Raw genomic sequence first — 17,318 nt, forward strand, 5'->3', positions numbered from 1 at the left:
GGAAGCACTTAAAGACTACATTTCCCAACTGCTAACAGCGTTCACGGTGTTTTCTGTCAAGCGCAGGAAGGTCAGACGCGTGCTTTTGAATGTAGGACCAGTTTTCATGAAAGCAGAGGAAGAAATGTGTGTTTGCAAATAGAGACTTAGTGGCAGTGTACAGTGTGCCAGGACAGTGTAAACAGGAGCCGATGCTAACACGGAAAACAGCTTCTTTTATAAGAATGGTGCATCTAATTGACTGAAGTCTACCGCGTTGCTCTGCACTCAGCTAGCTTTTCTCAACACATCTTCTATCTAAACATCTTCCACTTACCTGCCACTATGTTTAGGAGTCTTGTGAAACTCCAGAGTCAGCTTGGAAGTGCCCTTTCTCTCAGTAAATCGTGCTCAAGAAGTCAGCACTCACGATTTACTTTGAAATACTCAACAGCAGCAGCAGGTAAGATAGGCTACTCAGTCTGACTGCAGCAGTATGTTTAAAAATAATTTCTGTTGTACTCATGTGATGTTTTCTGATGTCACCAGAAAGAAGGAAGTTTTATGAAGATGTCAGCATATCCCAAGGTGAAGGTGAGTGTCAGATATTATTATTATTATTAAAAGGTCCAGTGTAGAAGTTATTAAAACCCTGTGTGCACAGTGTCAAAGTAAAACAATGCTCTCCTTTTGGCATGTTAAAAGACCTACAGTGTTTCTGATGGAGGTGTAATGATGTAATTACAGAATCAGAATCACCTTTATTGTCATTGCACAATAAAAAGAATACAGCACAACAAAATGTGTTTGTGCAACCTCTAAAACAATGCCAACATACACACACCCATTCATAAATGCGTAAGTTCTAAAAGGAGCTAATATTGCACAGTCCCAGTTTATTGCAATTTGCTGTTCCAACCTTGTGTCATAGGTGGTGTATATGAGATTAACCTTGACAGACGGAAGCTGAAAACCCCTGGAGGGAAGCTGTTCACAGTGCCAAATGAAGCCCTGGCCATCGCTGTGGCAACTGAGTGGGATGCTCAAAGGGACACCCTCAAATTCTACACCATGCACCTGGTATGACCTTTGACCTCGGGTTCAAATAAGGGTAAATGTGTCATATAAACAGAGAGAGACTGCTTCTTGTAACATAATAGGACATATTGAATGTATTCAGCTTCAAGGACAATTTACAGTGATGATTTATCACACAACAAATGCCACATATTGAATTGTAGTTATGCTGTGCTTATGCGTACTTGTTTAGTCGTCCATTTTAATCTGATATAAATATTATGTGTTGCTTCCATGCTATAGAAAGATAGTTTAGAATCGAAACTATATCAACTGACATTACAACTTGGCACGGCTTTGTGTGTGTGTGAATTGTCTTTGTGAGAATTAGAGGTGTGAAAACCCGGTCATGGTTTCTGTAAAATATGGGAAGTGACAAAAAAAAAAAAAAAACATCTGCCATGTTTTCAGCTTTTCAGTCCCCCATTTAAGGTAACTTGTAAACTCTTCATGCAGACTACACTGTGCAACACAGCTCTGGACAATCCCACCCAGCGTAATGAGGACCAAATGATCAGTGCTGCTCTGAAGTTTCTGGAGACTGACACAGTTTGGTAAACTACTCATTTTGTTATTTACTTTTATTTATACATTTACATTAAGCTTTTCAAAATATGGCTTTATCATTGCTTTTAATTACTAACAACAGTGATTTATCAGCTTTTCTATACAACATTTATTTCTAACAACACTCAATATAATCATCCTCAGTTTGCACATCAACACATTTTCAGACAGACATTAAATGTCCATTCCCTCAATGAAGTGACAATCTTTCCTTTAACACTTTTATGCTTGTGGAATACATATGGATAATGATGATAGATAAAGACATTGTTAGCAGTAATGGTGTTGTTCTTCTGTGTGTAGTTACAGAATAGATGAGCCCCATGAATTGGTTGAGCTACAGAAGAATGAGTGGGACCCTGTGCTGCACTGGATTGAAAACAGGTAACAGCAGCATTAGTTTTTTTTTTATATATATAATTTACTGACACTAAAGCCCCCCAATACAGGACTTTCAAATTATTACTATTATTAAGATTACTAAGCTTGTTCCTAATTGTCTACATCTTCCTACAACTCATTTGCAGATACGATGTCACAATTGGCTCTTCATCTAATATTTTGGGTCCTGAGATTCCAGAGGCAACCAAAGACACTTTCCGGCAACACCTGAAGTCTTACAACTTTTGGTCACTGACAGGTCAGATATGTCTCAACTGTTCCGACATAAACACTTTAAACCATTTACTTGCTCATGAAAACAGACCTAGATTTCAATATGGCCTACATGTATTTATTGTATTGTATGTATATGTATTTAAGTGCCTGTATTTAAGTTGTGTGACTGGACAAGAGTCAACATGTTATTTTTGTGATAATTAACCTTATTGCTTGGAAACAGGATTTGATTGTGCTGTTACAGTTGCAGTAATATGGTTTCTCTTTTGCAGGGCTTGAGTATGTCATCACTCAGCTGAAGTCTGTTGTTCTGTCCCTGGGCATGATTGACAGACATCTGAGTGTGGAGCAGGCTGTGCTACTCTCCAGACTGGAGGAGGAATACCAGGTAGAGGAGAGTGTTTGCACCCACAATCTTTCCAACAACGTATTTGGTTAAAGGGATAGTTCACCCAAAATTCAAAATTCACTCATTTTCTACTCACCCTCATGTCGACTAAGGGTTGGGAGAAGTTTCAGAGCCATCCATACCTTTTTGGAGTTACAAGGGGGCTCCGCGCAGCACTGCATTGTCATATTATGGTCGCAAACGGGGCTTACTTTTTGTGATTTGCACTGACACCCAGTTCACAGCACTGGGAGCTTCCGCTACAAACAAGCTTAAAATATAGACTTATTTAATTTTTTTTGGAACAATTTCTCATGTCGGGGCTTCAATACAAGAGAGACATTACAGACGAGCAGTATGGAGGTATTTGGATGTTTTTTGGTGTGTCTTTTTGGACGAAGAATAGTGAGCCCCATTTGCGACTGTCATATGGCAATGCAGTGCTGCACGGAGCCCCACTGTAACTCCAAAAAGGCATGGAGGACTCTGAAACTTCTCCCCACCCTTAGTCGACATGAGGGTGAGTAGAAAATTAGTGAAATTAGAATTTTGGGTGAACTTTCCCTTTAATGTTGTTTTCCACTATTGTTTCTTACAAAGATGAGCATTATCACTGTACCTTACATCTGTCATAGTCAGAAAAATAAGTGCATACTGTCCTCGAGAGAAACAGCACCATCTTCTGTTTCAACAGTGTTTTCCATGATAGTTAACATGGAAGCACATAATATGCAAAGGAGTGTAGATGCTGACTTTGTTTATCACATTTTTCTTTACCTATTTGTCTTCTGTCTCTGCTTGTGATAATGATTTTGTCACTTTGTACAGCTTTGTGTATAGTGATCGGTTGCACTTGCTGCTTGGCGTCATTTGCTTACCTCCATTTTTCTCCCACACAGATTCGCCGCTGGGGAAACGTCGAGTGGGCCCATGACTACGACATGTATGAGCTGAGGGCACGCACAGCTGCCGGAGCTCTTTTTGTTCACCTCTCATCTGAGAGTTCAACTGTCAAGCGCAAACTTCTACAGGACTGAGAAACATACTGAGAAAGAATCACCTCAGTTCATCAACAATGTACATTCATGCAGAAAAACACAACATCATGTTCGTTCCATTCAGCAGTGACAGCAGCTCTGTCTGTCATCTGTTGCCGAAACATCTCACTCCAGCACAACATACTGGTTGTCGTTTTTTTTTTTTTTTTTTTTTGCAAAAAGTGTGGAAGCTGCCAAGAGTGGCACACCTCATAGAGTTTCCAGGCGGTTCTCAGTCATCCGTGACATTTTGGACGCTGGTGACTACTACTGTTGTCTGTTTGGTGGTGGAATGTTAATTCCCTGGCTGCTTTTTCTGTGTGCTACGTTTGAAATCTGGAAGGTGCATATGCTATTCTACCAACAAGCTGTCCATATTAACTGTGCTGTGCAGACAAAGGCTTACTGCATGTGTAAAATATCCACCTGCAGTCGGTAAAACATACTGCATCCATATAACTAACTAGTTAAGATTGCTAACTTTATGTTTTATGTATTTTGATATAAAATACCAAACAGAGAAAGCCTGGTCATGAGTAAGTATTGCCTCAACTTCATAGTGCTGTTTCTACAAAAAGTTTAATTTTACAGGTGAAGTGGCCCGCTCTGTGTCATCCTTCCATGTAAAAATCCGAAGGTTTCGTTGATTTTACAGTTAAATGATTCACAGAAATATATATAGTCTGACAGGTATTTGTCTGTGCCCTCTCCTCTGCATCTGAGCAAAACATGTCGGCAGAGTTTATTGTGAATTAAAACCCAAACAAGGCAAAACATTTTGACAAGTGTCTCTCTCTCTATTAATGAATATACTGTATGTACACATTCACTGTCTGTATCCTCTCACAGACCGAGTGCTGCAGTCATATAATAGCAATTTCAATTTTATTGTTGCAACCTTTGTACCTTTTATTTACACTTGCCCAACTCTCATGATGGGTGGTCTAACTGTCCAATCACGCTAAAGGTCAGGATTTGTTGGCCAATGACGTTGCTCTGTGGGCGGGACTTAATCGACGTTTCCTCATGTATCATCATCATCCCATGGACTGACTTGTTTGTTGTCGAGCAAGATGGAGTTCCTTTTGGGAAATCCTTACAGTACCCCAGTGGGGCACTGCATTGGTATGTAAATATATATTTAGGAAACGACCATGCATGCAGCTTGATGTGTTTGTCCCGGAAAGTGTGTGTTTAATGCAGTAGGCATTAACGGTTTTCCTACCATTAGCATGCTAACGTCCCTCAGTAAGTTCCCTACAGCTGGAGAGCCGCCGTTAGCCGCCTTGCTAACTAGTAGTTACGTTAACAGCTGCTGTCATTATGCTCGCGTTACCGTTTTCAAGCTAAAGCTCTTTTTTTCATCCCACTGTCATTTCACCAGTCAGCGTTAAACACACAACTACAGCCACTTTTAGCTCTGAGGTTGGCTACAAACTAAATCAGCTAGCAGTTAGCTAGCCGCCAGTCATCGCCATAAGCAGCTGTTTCTACTGAAACGTTCTTAAACGTTGTATTCTCAGCCTCCTTATTGTGTGTGTGTGTGTGTGTGTATGTGTGTGTGTGTTGCAGAGAGAGCCACAGATGGCTCCCTGCAAAGTGAAGACTGGACTCTCAACATGGAAATATGTGACATCATCAATGAAACAGAGGATGGGTGAGTACCCAGAGAAAAATCAATGAGTGTCCATAGATGTTATTGATTAACATTCATGTTTGTTAGTTTAATTTCTTCTTTAGGTGTCCCTTCGCTGTTTATGATGCATTTTAAATAGCCAGGCCTGTCTTTTCTTTACCTGTGTCATATTTAAACTAGAAGCCTAGCTCTAGTAATGTAAGTTGCATATATACAAGGCCTCTCTGCTTATCTCACTGTTCCATTAACCTTGTGTTTTAGCTGGTGTGTGAAGTCCAGGGTTTGTTTGATTAATGGGTTGTAAACTATGTAAAACATAGGTGGGTCTAGCCTGGCTTTACTCAATGTGCTGTAGCAGTCTATAAAAATAGGCGTGACTCTGCTTCTTTCTTGTCTCTGGGGAATGCAAGGGACTGTCATGTATCCTCCGCTGTGATGTGATGCTGATGTGATTTGTTAGAAGTGGTCAAAGAATTTAGGAAAAGTTAATTATTTCTATCTCACAGCAGAACAGTCGCTGTGTTCGTCCAGAGGTTGTGTAAAGTCAAGGAATCATTGACACACGCCCCGGCCTGGTCGTCTGTGTGTCAGTGCCATCCATTATGCCCCCTCAAACCTTTGGCTATTAACCTCGTGGTAACGCCACAGTTTAATGGCAGTCCATTAAAAAGTAGTGGGCATATGGATCCTTGCTATGCCTGTGTCTTTAATGTGTGCTTTTACTTGTTTGTGTGTGTGTGTATGTGTGTAGGCCAAAAGATGCCATTAGAGCAGTGAAGAAGAGGCTGAATGGCAACAGGAACTATAGAGAAGTGATGCTGGCTTTAACGGTGAGTTGGGTGGTTACACTGCATCAAAAATATTATTAAGTACATCCAGTTGTTCTATTGTCAACGTTGGCCATGTCAGAAATAGTCACATATGATGTCACGTATTTAATGTGTCTCTCACAATATGCAGGAATGTAAGTCATGTAAATATGTAGGTCACTTGATTGTATGACATAATGTGTACCTATTCACAGAAAAGCTGCGTCGTCATGCACTGTCTGGGTTGTGAAATCCTCATTGCAGTTACGTTTGATTTACAGCCTGTGACAAAAGCAGCAGCGTATTCTGAAAACAGTCTCTTCTCTGCACCCACCAGGTCCTGGAGACGTGTGTAAAGAACTGCGGCCATCGTTTTCATGCTTTAGTCACTAGCAGGGATTTTGTTGACGGTGTGCTCGTTAAAATCATCTCCCCTAAAAACAACCCACCTACAATCGTTCAAGATAAAGTCCTCGCCCTAATTCAGGTAAGATATCGATGAGATTGTGTGCACTTTTTTTTTATAGGTGTTTATTACATCAGGTGTGGCTGTGCAGCTGTCCAGGAGGTTGCCTGTCATCCCCAGGCAGCACCTCAGGTAAAGTCGTGTCTCCAGGGCTGCAGCCAGGAGCAGCTCCAGTTACCTGGCACAGCTCAGGTATCCCTGCAAGGCTCATGTGAGCTGCTCTTATTTCCATCAGGGGAACCATGTGACTACAGCTACAGCATTAGCTCCAGGAAGGCAGCACATTATACCTGTGAGAGAAACGAGTGAATCTAAGCGTTTCTTGTTTGTCTTGCCACTCGACAAACAAGTTCATGACAACAGAGTCAGCTGGGGAAATTGTGTGGGAAAGCAGAGCTTCCCTCATGCACACATAGCCAGGGTGTTGTTGACATTTCATTTAGCAGGATGTGTGTGCAGACTGCAGTGGTGTTGTGGAGCTCCTTCAGTGTGATAAAAATGAGCATGCTTGCAGTTAATAGTCTTGAGAGTAAGTTAATATTCCAGCCAATCTCTGTGAAAGACGTGGAAATCTGAATTTAGATCACAGTGGCTTGCAGTTGCTGTCACAAAATAGAACAAGAACTCCCTCAAAGTCTTTGTGCACTTGTATTTATAAAAGTGTGTCATGTGTTTGAGGTGCTGTGTAAAGGACTCTCGCTTTAGCAAGAGCTTTGTGGATTGAAACGATTGAGAGAGCAGACCTCATTTATTATACTGACATTTATTATACTCGCTTTGCTTGCTGTGTGTCCGCACTCTCTTCAACCGTCTTTTTTTTTTCTTCATTCGCTCACTCGTTGCCTTTCTCTCTTGTCTTCTTCAGGCATGGGCTGATGCTTTCAGGAGCAGTCCAGACCTTACAGGCGTGGTCCAAATCTATGAGGAGCTAAAGAGGAAAGGCATTGAATTCCCCATGTCAGAACTGGAGACCCTGTCGCCTATACACACACCCCAGCGGGTAGGAGCCAGAAGATTTTATGCAAAGATTAGTCAGAATAGATTATCTTTCTAATTAATCTTCCACATTATGTTCTGTTTATTATCTCATTGTCTGTTGCCTCTAGTCCGCAACTGCTCCAGAGGGCGACTCCACCCTACACAAGTACGCCGCCACCACCACTACTCAGCCCACACCGCAGGCCGTCCCACCAGCCTACAATACCCCACAGGTCCAGGTCCAGGTCCCCAACATCCATGCCTCTGGCTCCATCAATCCTACACCTGAGCAGGTACAGCATTGTCCCCATAAATAACTGAAACTAAACAGTTGCTTCAGATGTGTATCCAGCCTGTAACAACCCGCAGATGCCTACACATTCAAATTTCTGGTTTCTTCTCCATGGATATTGTTAGAATAAGTCATTGTTTAGTCTACTTTGTAATTGCACTATGATCACTTTTGATTGTCACTGGCACTTCAACCTGTTATCTGTCGCTTGAGCCTCAAGCGCTTATCTACTTAGCAGCCACAATTGCAAAGTGTGTGAAAATTATGTCAATATAATCTACTATCACGATTTTTAATGTTCAAGTAGTTTCAACTAGTTACAACTCTGTTCAGGTTTTCTAACATCAGCTTCTGTGTAGTCAACTGACGGTGGATGACTTTATCTCTGTGTCATCCAGATTTGCCGGCTGCGCAGTGAGTTGGACATTGTTCGCGGAAACACCAAGGTGATGTCAGAGATGTTGACTGAGATGGTCCCTGGACAGGAGGACGCCTCAGACTATGAATTACTACAGGCAAGGAAACACTTGTGTGTCTCTATCTGTGTCAACGTTCTGAAGTGTGTAAATGGGAAAATTTAAAAGGGAAGTATTTTGATTGTTTGAACAGACCTTTGCAAACCATTATGAAAAGCGTAACGTGAGACCATCATGTGTTACATGTGTTCACTTGTGTCTGTACACCTCGTAGGAGCTGAACAGGACTTGCAGAGCCATGCAACAGAGAATTATGGAGCTCATCTCCTGTGTCTCCAATGAAGCTGTGACCGAGGAGCTGCTGCACGTCAACGACGACCTCAACAACATTTTCTTACGTTACGAAAGGTTAGAATAGAAACCTCATGACAAGTCCACATGCAAATGCGGGTACAGACTCATCCGTAGGAGGAAATAAAAACACACACACATTCAAACTCGTCTCTAACTCGACGGTATTTCAGTGTTTGCACAGATTTGGTTAGGTAAACTTGAAGGGCTGTTGTTAATTGCTTTCATTTTGTCCCTCAGGTATGAGCGGTTTAGGTCTGGGAGGTCTTCAGCTCAGACTGTCAACAATGGGGTGAGTCAGCAATCCACTCAGGTGGTGAAACGCCAAGTGTTTGCATCACTCGACTCACCATCTCCAGGCTTTTATTTTCTGCTCATCTTTTCTCATTCGTTGACGTCCACACCTTTCAGTGTCAGTGATGTGTCTTTGCATGTTACATTACCCGTTGGGCTTAATGGTGTCTTCCAAGTGTGCTTATCTGTCAGTTACTGCCCTTTAGCAGATGTACATGCCTAGTTAATTGGGAACAGGCACAGCAATTATAGTTTACACTGACAGTCTTTTTCATGAATTTGTTGCGATATAATAGAGTCAGAGCCGGCCTGCTGTTTTTAAGTCCCGTCCAGTAGGGGGAAACATTGACTGCGACAAAACAATGCAAAGCAAAATCACTGCAATTTGCATATGCATTTTTGTTACCCATGTCAGAAGGAAATATAATCAACATAACAATACATCAGTCGCCTGAGAAGGCTGCCAGCATTATCGGAAGCTGAGCTTGGCTCCACATCTAACAGGTGCCCTTTTATTGTTTCCTGAATGGTTCCCACTTGGCAGTTTTATTGACGTCCATTCCAGTCCCGTATGGTTTCAAATGGACCTGTCAACAAATAACACAGTGTCTAAATCTAGATTGAGAATGGCATTTATCAACAGCTATGATTTAGTTCTGGTTTCCATGAATGTCACACGCCCACAGCTGCTAACAGTAGAACTTTTTCTCTGCTTCATAGCCTCTGTCGGTTTCCTCACTGCTGTTTTAATGCTGCGTAATACTGATTCATGATGTTTTCTCAATTAGATGCCGGTAAATGCCACCAGAAATCTTTTGGCTGCTTCATTGGCTTTCCAATTAATTAGGCATGCTTTATCTGCCATAGGTTCATACCATTACATTGTGTCCCTACACAGGCATGTCAATGGTATTCACTGTCTCTTCCTTTCTGTTCTTTTCTGTTCTACTGTTTCTGTGGCTAGCTGAGACAGGCAAGTATGAAAATATTGTCCCTAAATGACCAGTGTCACCCCCACCACCCCCACCCCCTCACCCCCCTCCACAGCGACGGTTGAAACATGGCTAAATTATATGGGCCCAGCCTCTCTACCACTCTCTTTCACCCCATACGGCATGTTTTGACTATGCAGCCCCCAGCAGCCAATGGCACAATGAAAACTGGAGGTAGACTGACGGCGACGCGGCCGCTGTCACGTTATGTTGCAGTATCTCAGACACAGAGTTTGAGATTTGCAAAATGATCTTGATACAGCAGCCCCTCCAGAGCCCAAAGATTCAGTCTCCCCTCCTCCTTCCCTGCCGTCGTTCTGCCTTCTTAAGGGGGTTGTTTTTGTCTTAATGGATAGCCAGCAGTTAGAACGCATCTGCTTTAACTGACAACAAATCAAAACTAAATGCCAAATTGGTCCATTTCCTCTGCGAAAAACAAAATATATTGTGAAACAGTGTTTTTGGAGCCCCTTAAGAAATAGTTTTCCAGGAGGATGTTTAATTTCCCGTTACCCTCAGTCACAGACATTTTCATGCTCTCCTGAAGCTAACCAACAAAATTTCCATCTTTTAAACTGTTCTTATTTATGCACTGTGCCTTCATTTTTTGTGTAGACCACTTTTTTTTTTTTCTTTTAATCTTTTAGTCCATATTTTGGCAAACACAGTCAAGTGTTGTGTTGTATAACCCTGCCTTTCCTTAGCCTCCCACAAAAGGATTTGTTTTGCGTCTCCTGAGCCACAGACCTTAAATCCTTCCCTCTGCTCCTTCGTGAAACATGAACTATATATTGTGTCTCATCACTCCTCCTTCACCAGGTCCTGAGTGAGGCTACAGAGGACAATCTGATCGACCTCGGCCCCGGCTCCCCGGCCGTGGTCAGCAACATGCCCAACGCAGCCCCGGCCAGCCTGCCCCCCACCATCGCTGCTGCCCCTGCTGCAGCGCCCTCCTCCCCTGCCACCTTGGCCTCTCGCCTGGCTGGTCTTGGTATGCATCTCCTACCTCAGACATTAGACAAGTGTTCACTTTGGGGCAACACAACTATCAGACAAATGAATTTCCCTTTGGGTATTAATAAAGTCATTTATCGTATCACATTGATCCTATCTAAAGAGGCTTTATCAACAATAGCTGGCTGTGTTGCTGACACAGTAACATTAGGCTGAACGGTGTCAACAGGAGCAGCTTTGTGAAATTAGCCTGCTGATTAATTAGTTATATAATAATGGAGCCAAACTGAGTCCCCTCATGCCAGACTTTAAAAAAAAAAAAATTTGGTCACCGAGACCACAGCTTTAGCAGAGACAGTTTATAATGTTGCTTTGTTGCCATAATTAAGTGTTTACTTGTGTATAAATGAGTGGATAAAATGAACAGTTCCACATTTCAGGTTTAACCTCTTTAGGTGATTATGGTTGATTCAACTTTAGGTCTGTGAGTTAATTATAGATCTAGTTTATCTTAGTATAATACTGGAAGTGGGGTAAAAGTAGTTCAAATCTACATCTGGTTCCTGCTCATAACCCTCCATAAAACCACATCTTGTCATTACGTTTGGGTTTGTGTATGGATTAAAATAACAAGATAGAATGAGGTCATTACTGAGCTTCAGTGGGTGAGCGTTGGTAGGTGTGTCTGAACTTTGGACTGAGCCTGGCCTGCTGCTTCCAGTCTTTCTGCACAGATATGATCTGCAAGAAAGCAAGTACACAGATTTTTCAAAAGAAGTTAGAGTATTTATTTACCTCCTGCATCTGAAGCACTCATAGCCCCGAGCTGATTCTGCGTTTGACCTGATAACGGCAGCATTGCACCACAGTGGGTTTCTGACACTGTTGCAGAGGCTCTGTAGTTGGCTCAGTAGTTTCTGCAGTGAGCTTGTGTTTTTACACTGAAGGGATACTTGATAAATCAAGTGTATTATTTATTCTCCAGACATGGGTGCGGACAGCGTGAGCAGCACTCTGAGCTCTCTGCCCAGCTGTAAGCCTCCTACTCAGGACGACTTTGATGTGTTCGCTCAGACCAGGACCGGAGCCATGTCCGAACCATGCAAGACGTAAGAAATCAATTTAAACCTCTTATTGATTCTACACTTCATTCATTTTTAAACATTAAAAATAACAGTTAATATGAATAGTGATATAGAGTATAAATCAGATGTGGCTTTTTAAAACCCACAGCCATCCTGAGGGGAAGACCTGTAAATCAACCTTTGTCATTTTTCATTTTGATATCTAGTGTGATGTTTTATTTATTTATTTTGCTTAGAGAGTGCCTGAGACAATTAATTGATTATCAAAAGATTCAGTTACATATTTGTTTTCAATGAGGAAGCAACAGGCAAAAACAGCACTTTACTAAAAACCCATGTCTGTGTCCTTTGTCAGTGGTGCAGCAGAGGACGGCCAGGCTCCAGCCAGCCTTCCTCCCACTCTGGACGTCGTGCAGCCAGCTGCAGGAGCGGTGAGTGACCCAGGCTCATGTATCCTGTGTGGGCCGTTACTACTTTTCACTCTGTTTTTTCATGGCCATGCAGAGAACATCTTCAGCTTGTCTGTGTGCTGTGTGACAGGCTGTATCTCATGACCGAAATGCTGCTGTTCAAACCTGTTCAGTTTGTAGCATTTTTTGCTTCTCTTAAGAATATCAAGTAGCAGTACCTGTTCTTATCTGTTGTTATTTATGCATTATTGGCAAGACTGGAATAGATTGTGTCTTATCAAACTGTACTCATCAAGTAGGAGAGCAAACACTTCAGACCAGGACCTAATTTATCACTCGCAGGTTGTTTTCCACTTTTGAAATCTAGTTTGCTGTGTATTGAAAGGATAAACTTTCGATCAGATTGTGCTTCACTGGATGAAAGTTAATTTCCTGCTGTGGCAGACACGTGTTTCCTGTATTTCTCCTCACCAGCATCACCAGCGCAATGTGCACACTGTAATGTGTGTTTGTGTGACTGTGGTCTTGCTCATGCGATGTGCTGCTGCACCATCCACAAACATTTATTTCATTAAAATTCCTTCATTTTTCGCCCCCTCTTGAAATATTTTCTTAAGTTGCATTTGAGTTAACTCTGAAGTTCATTTAAGTCACATCTTCTTTTGTGTTTGGGGTGGGATTTTTTTTTTCTTTTCTTTTTTTTTGTTCTGTTCTGTTCTCCGGCCACCTGTGGCGGTCTCGATGCTGCCCCCTGTAGGGTGTCGGCGGCCAGTCCTCTGTCATGGATGACATAGAGGAGTGGCTGTGTACTGATGTGGTGAGCCCATCATGATTTTTATTTCTGCCTGCATTATTCCTCCTCTCCTTTTCCTGTTTTATCCCCTTATCTTTTTCTAAGTGCTTTTTGTAACCAGAAAGTAATGCATTTCTCTAATATCACATTTCCTCACTCTTTGACCACATTTTAATACCCCAGCTTATTTAAAAGTTACTAACAGTGTGTTTTGAAGGTGAACTGACTTTTGTGAAAAAAAATTCTGAAATGAGCATAAGGCCTTGAATTCAATTGTCTATAATGAGGTTGTGTGGGTTTTGAATAACTAACCACTCTCAGCTTCGACAATCAAGCTCCTTCTATATGAGGGAAGGATATTTAGACGTAGCTTCACATTTGTATAAAGTTCCCTAAATACTTTTTGTTGCCTAATCTTAGCTGTGTCTGTCTGAACCGAAGCTTGACTTGAGAGTTTTTTTTAATGTGATGCAGGAGAAGAGAGGATGTATATGTTTGTATTTGTGGTCAAGAACAAGTGATAAAGAATTACAAGACTTCATGCTCATTTCACACTTAATCGAGAGACTGTGTTGCAGCATTAAGTGGAAATATCCTGGTGTTTTGGTGGGTTAGACAAATGGTGGATACATTTTGGTTTCTATAATAAGTCCTGTGGGCATCAATGGAAAATGGCACTGATGGGTAAGTGGCTCCTTGACTGGTGAATGTTAAATGATAAAAATGTTCTCTGCTCTGTTTGGGGCTCATGCTCAGGATCAGAATGTGTCTTGTCTGGTTTGCAGTGGTTTGCAGTGAAATCAGTGTGACAGGCAGTTGTTATCAGGTTTGACATTGTGTTTTTTTTTCGCCCTACAGAAAGGAGATGAGGGTGAAGAAGGCGTGACCAGTGAAGGTAAGACGACTCAAATCATAAAAACTAAAACACAGACAAGTTCTCAAAATGTTCTCCTCACCAGATTTAATTTCACATTCCTTTTACTCCAGAGTTCGACAAGTTCCTGGAGGAGAGAGCCAAAGCTGCAGAGATGACCCCCAGCCTACCGTCGCCCCCCACTGGTGAACCGGGCGCAGAACAGGCAACCCCCAGCCGCAAGAAGCCAGACAGGCCAGAGGACGCTTTGTTTGCCATGTAGAACCTTTCACCCCCGACCCTCCATCCATCAGCCTGAGAGTCCGACCAGCCCAGAAGCATCACCCCCTCCAGGACGGACTGACCTACACTAAAACACATCCACCTCCATTTTCACCACAACACAGTTGAGTTACACTACAGAGATTTGTACATGGCATCCTTGTAAAAAAGAGAAAAGAAAAGAAAAAAAGGGAATTATTCTTGCTCTCCGTTGATTTCCCGTTAGAAAAAGAAAACCAAATAAATAATAAATAGCCTATTTTGATACGCCACTAAACAATGGATCTCACCCACATGACGACCAGTGTCAGAGGCAATGAGGCAGCCTGCTTATTCCTTCTTCTTTACGTGTGAAGAATCTCCCTCCGCCTGCTGTGGACTGCAGAGCTTCGTGTTGCAGCTAATCGTTTAGAAAGATTCCTTGACATGAGTAGGGAATCCGTTTTCCTTTCCGAGCCCTCAGAGCATGCATTAAAACCACCAAACTTGATCATTTAAGTTTTAACTATATTAAAGAACCCCCGACAGAAAACGTTGTAGTTGCTATCGCAGAACCTAAAGGCAGAAACGCTGAGCGCACCCACGCGGATATCGTCGTGGTGTTTGTATCGGTCCCTTTTTTCCAAATCGGCCTGAGTTGAACTGTAAATCTGTAAATGACAAATGTCAAGTTTATGCGTTGTGTGTATATTTAAGCTACTGTATGTATGAAAAAGATGTGGATTTATTGTAGATTTTTTGAAAATGGTTCTATGTTTGCAGCTGCTTTGACAATGTAGGGACAATGTACCTTACCAGGGTCAAGTTTTCCACAAGAAAAGGGAATAATAGTAAACATCTGATCATGTACGAGCTCTAAATCAGAAAGATAAAAAGAAGGGAACCGTAATTCTAGTGACGGGCATGATAATTGCGCACCATACCGACAAAATGTGTCCTTTTACCTTCCTTTTTTTGATTCTGTCGTCTCACGTCGTAGATTTCTCTTTAGATTTAATTGTTTGATGATGTGTTGGTCACGACAGATTTACTGAGATTATTTTGCTGAGATTTTTATTAGCACAAAGCTGCTGTAGTTGGTTTTTACTTCCATCTGCTAAATGATACCGTCTAATTATTCTTGTTTATGTAACGATCTGTGTGCTGAAGGTGTGTCGCGTGTCGACGCTTTGGCGGGGAGCGGGAATGTTATTTTAAAGAGAATCCCAGTCAGAGTTCGTGGTAGCTGAGGAGACGCATGCTGTCGTTGGTGAGTTTTACTCATTGATTGTAGATTTTAACTCCTTTTTTTTGAATGGAAGATGCTGTATCCGTATCTAAAACTGAGTTTAGAGGACCAAATCCGTGCTGTCTTCTGGATGTGGAAGGAAAAATCCCGAATGACTTTGTGTTGTTCTCACCGTAGTCCAGTCCTGTCTGGAACCTAGACTCAGCTTCATATCCAGGGAAATGTAATGAGGGGGTTCCGTATCACACTACGAAAGCCGTTTGCACATTATTTTTCTCCTTTATTTCTTGACGCTGACATCTTAAAATGGCCTGACCTTTCAACGTGACATTTGTTTTCAGAAAATGAGCTTGCCGCAGACACACCGCTACAAATCAGACATTTCACTCTTTTGACAATAATAAAATGCAACATGTTACACAATCACAACAAGCTTAAAACAAGCGTGCACTTTGACAGCCGTGTTACCTTTTAACTCGTACTGTAAATCAGCTAACACTTAGCCAGATGTAAGTAATGAGAAACAGAGGTGTAGAAATAATTTATTCAGCACTATTTTTTTTTTCTTCAGATCAGTATTTGAAATGATTTTATTGTAGAAAGGGGAAAGGGAAATGAACTAAAAATGTGTAGGGAGAGTATGAAAAGTTCTCATAATGATGGAAAAATGTGTTTCAGTGTTTTTGGCTTTTGTTTATGGAGTTCAGACTTTCCTTTTTATACACTGCTGCTGGCTAATGTATCTTCTCTGTCATGTTTGTTCGTTTCATGGCGTGTTGTTGGTTGAATGTGTCCATACAGTGAACATACAGACGTGGTTTATAACAGGCAGGTCACTGATTTGTAACTATAAAAGAATCACCAGTTTTCCCCACTCATCCCATGAAAGAAACATATTTTTCATGAACTCACTCACTCAGTTTTACAGACTAACTAGCAGACGACTAAACAGACTCACATACTTACGGACACTTTCGTCAAAGCATTGACATCACACTTTTTTCTTTATTTTTTTGGAAAGGGACACTTCCTTTCTACTTCTGTTTTCTTGTTTTAGTATAAAATGTTTATACGTACGTGTGTCTGTGAACGTGTGTGTGTGTGTGTGTCAGCTGTTCTGCAAGTCAGAAACGTTTTTATCTCAGCTGAGCAAAAAGACGCCTCCAAATGTGTGTTTAAAGAATACATGTCGTCCCGTTTGATACCGCCCTGGTTTATTTCAGTGTGAGCTCTGTCGGTGGTTTGTAACTGAGTCTCAGCGTACTGTTAACTCTGCCAGAGTCATCTCAGACCTGTTTTGCAGAGGAACAATCCGTCTCTCTGTTTGTCGCTGGATGATATAAAAAGAGATGCTGTAAAGGGAGGCCGTGCTGTGTGACTGCTACTTTCTTGAGTTGCCTCATCTCTCATTTCTCTTTGTGTTGTTTGACTTATGCATGAACTCTAATAAAACATTAGCAGTGTGTGATCCAGATTTTTTTTTGGTCTCTGTTGTTTTTATTTTTATCTGAATCCAAATGTTCTGTGCAACATGAAGCTTCACCACGGCGTCCTGCCACCGCTCCTTGGCACACCGTCCTTTTGCCTGGATCGCTCTTCAGTTGGTAATAACCAAGGCTGACCTGCAGTAACCCTTTCCATTTACCTCACCCCCGCCACTCCACCACCCCGCCTCTCTCTCTGGAGGGCCGTGGGCCCCACACCAGGGGCTTCCCCATTGGCCATCTGGAATCGCCTCATCCCACAACATGGCCCCTCACATTCTGCCTCAGTTACTGGAGCGTTTTCCCGGTCAAAAAAGAAAGAGGGGTGT

General features: G+C 42.0%; 2 protein-coding genes across 3 annotated transcripts; both read left to right on the plus strand.

The window, feature by feature from the left end:
* Window positions 1–76: 76 nt before the first annotated feature.
* On the plus strand, window positions 77–4,360 carry atpaf2 (ATP synthase mitochondrial F1 complex assembly factor 2). Of its 2 annotated transcripts, none has more exons than XM_083994116.1 (8): window positions 77–442; window positions 529–573; window positions 911–1,059; window positions 1,513–1,610; window positions 1,927–2,007; window positions 2,151–2,263; window positions 2,514–2,629; window positions 3,529–4,360. In XM_083994116.1, exons 1-8 carry the CDS (start codon window positions 325–327, stop codon window positions 3,664–3,666), a joined length of 858 nt encoding a protein of 285 aa, XP_083850242.1. In that variant the 5' UTR covers window positions 77–324; the 3' UTR covers window positions 3,667–4,360. The 2 variants fall into 2 exon arrangements, with proteins under 2 accessions (XP_083850242.1, XP_083850243.1); XM_083994117.1 differs by having other exon boundaries at window positions 529–567.
* Window positions 4,361–4,697: 337 nt separating this feature from the next.
* Window positions 4,698–16,972, plus strand: tom1l2b (target of myb1 like 2 membrane trafficking protein b). Its single transcript, XM_083994489.1, has 15 exons — window positions 4,698–4,791; window positions 5,239–5,323; window positions 6,054–6,132; window positions 6,449–6,598; window positions 7,443–7,577; window positions 7,684–7,848; window positions 8,246–8,362; window positions 8,538–8,671; window positions 8,855–8,906; window positions 10,720–10,891; window positions 11,840–11,963; window positions 12,295–12,370; window positions 13,107–13,166; window positions 14,001–14,037; window positions 14,130–16,972. The coding sequence occupies exons 1-15, from the start codon at window positions 4,740–4,742 to the stop codon at window positions 14,276–14,278; spliced, it is 1,587 nt and encodes a 528-aa protein (XP_083850615.1). The 5' UTR covers window positions 4,698–4,739; the 3' UTR covers window positions 14,279–16,972.
* Window positions 16,973–17,318: the final 346 nt, after the last annotated feature.

Source organism: Trachurus trachurus, assembly GCF_905171665.1.
Source record: "Trachurus trachurus genome assembly, chromosome: 19".
In the NCBI taxonomy this organism is placed as follows: domain Eukaryota; kingdom Metazoa; phylum Chordata; class Actinopteri; order Carangiformes; family Carangidae; genus Trachurus; species Trachurus trachurus.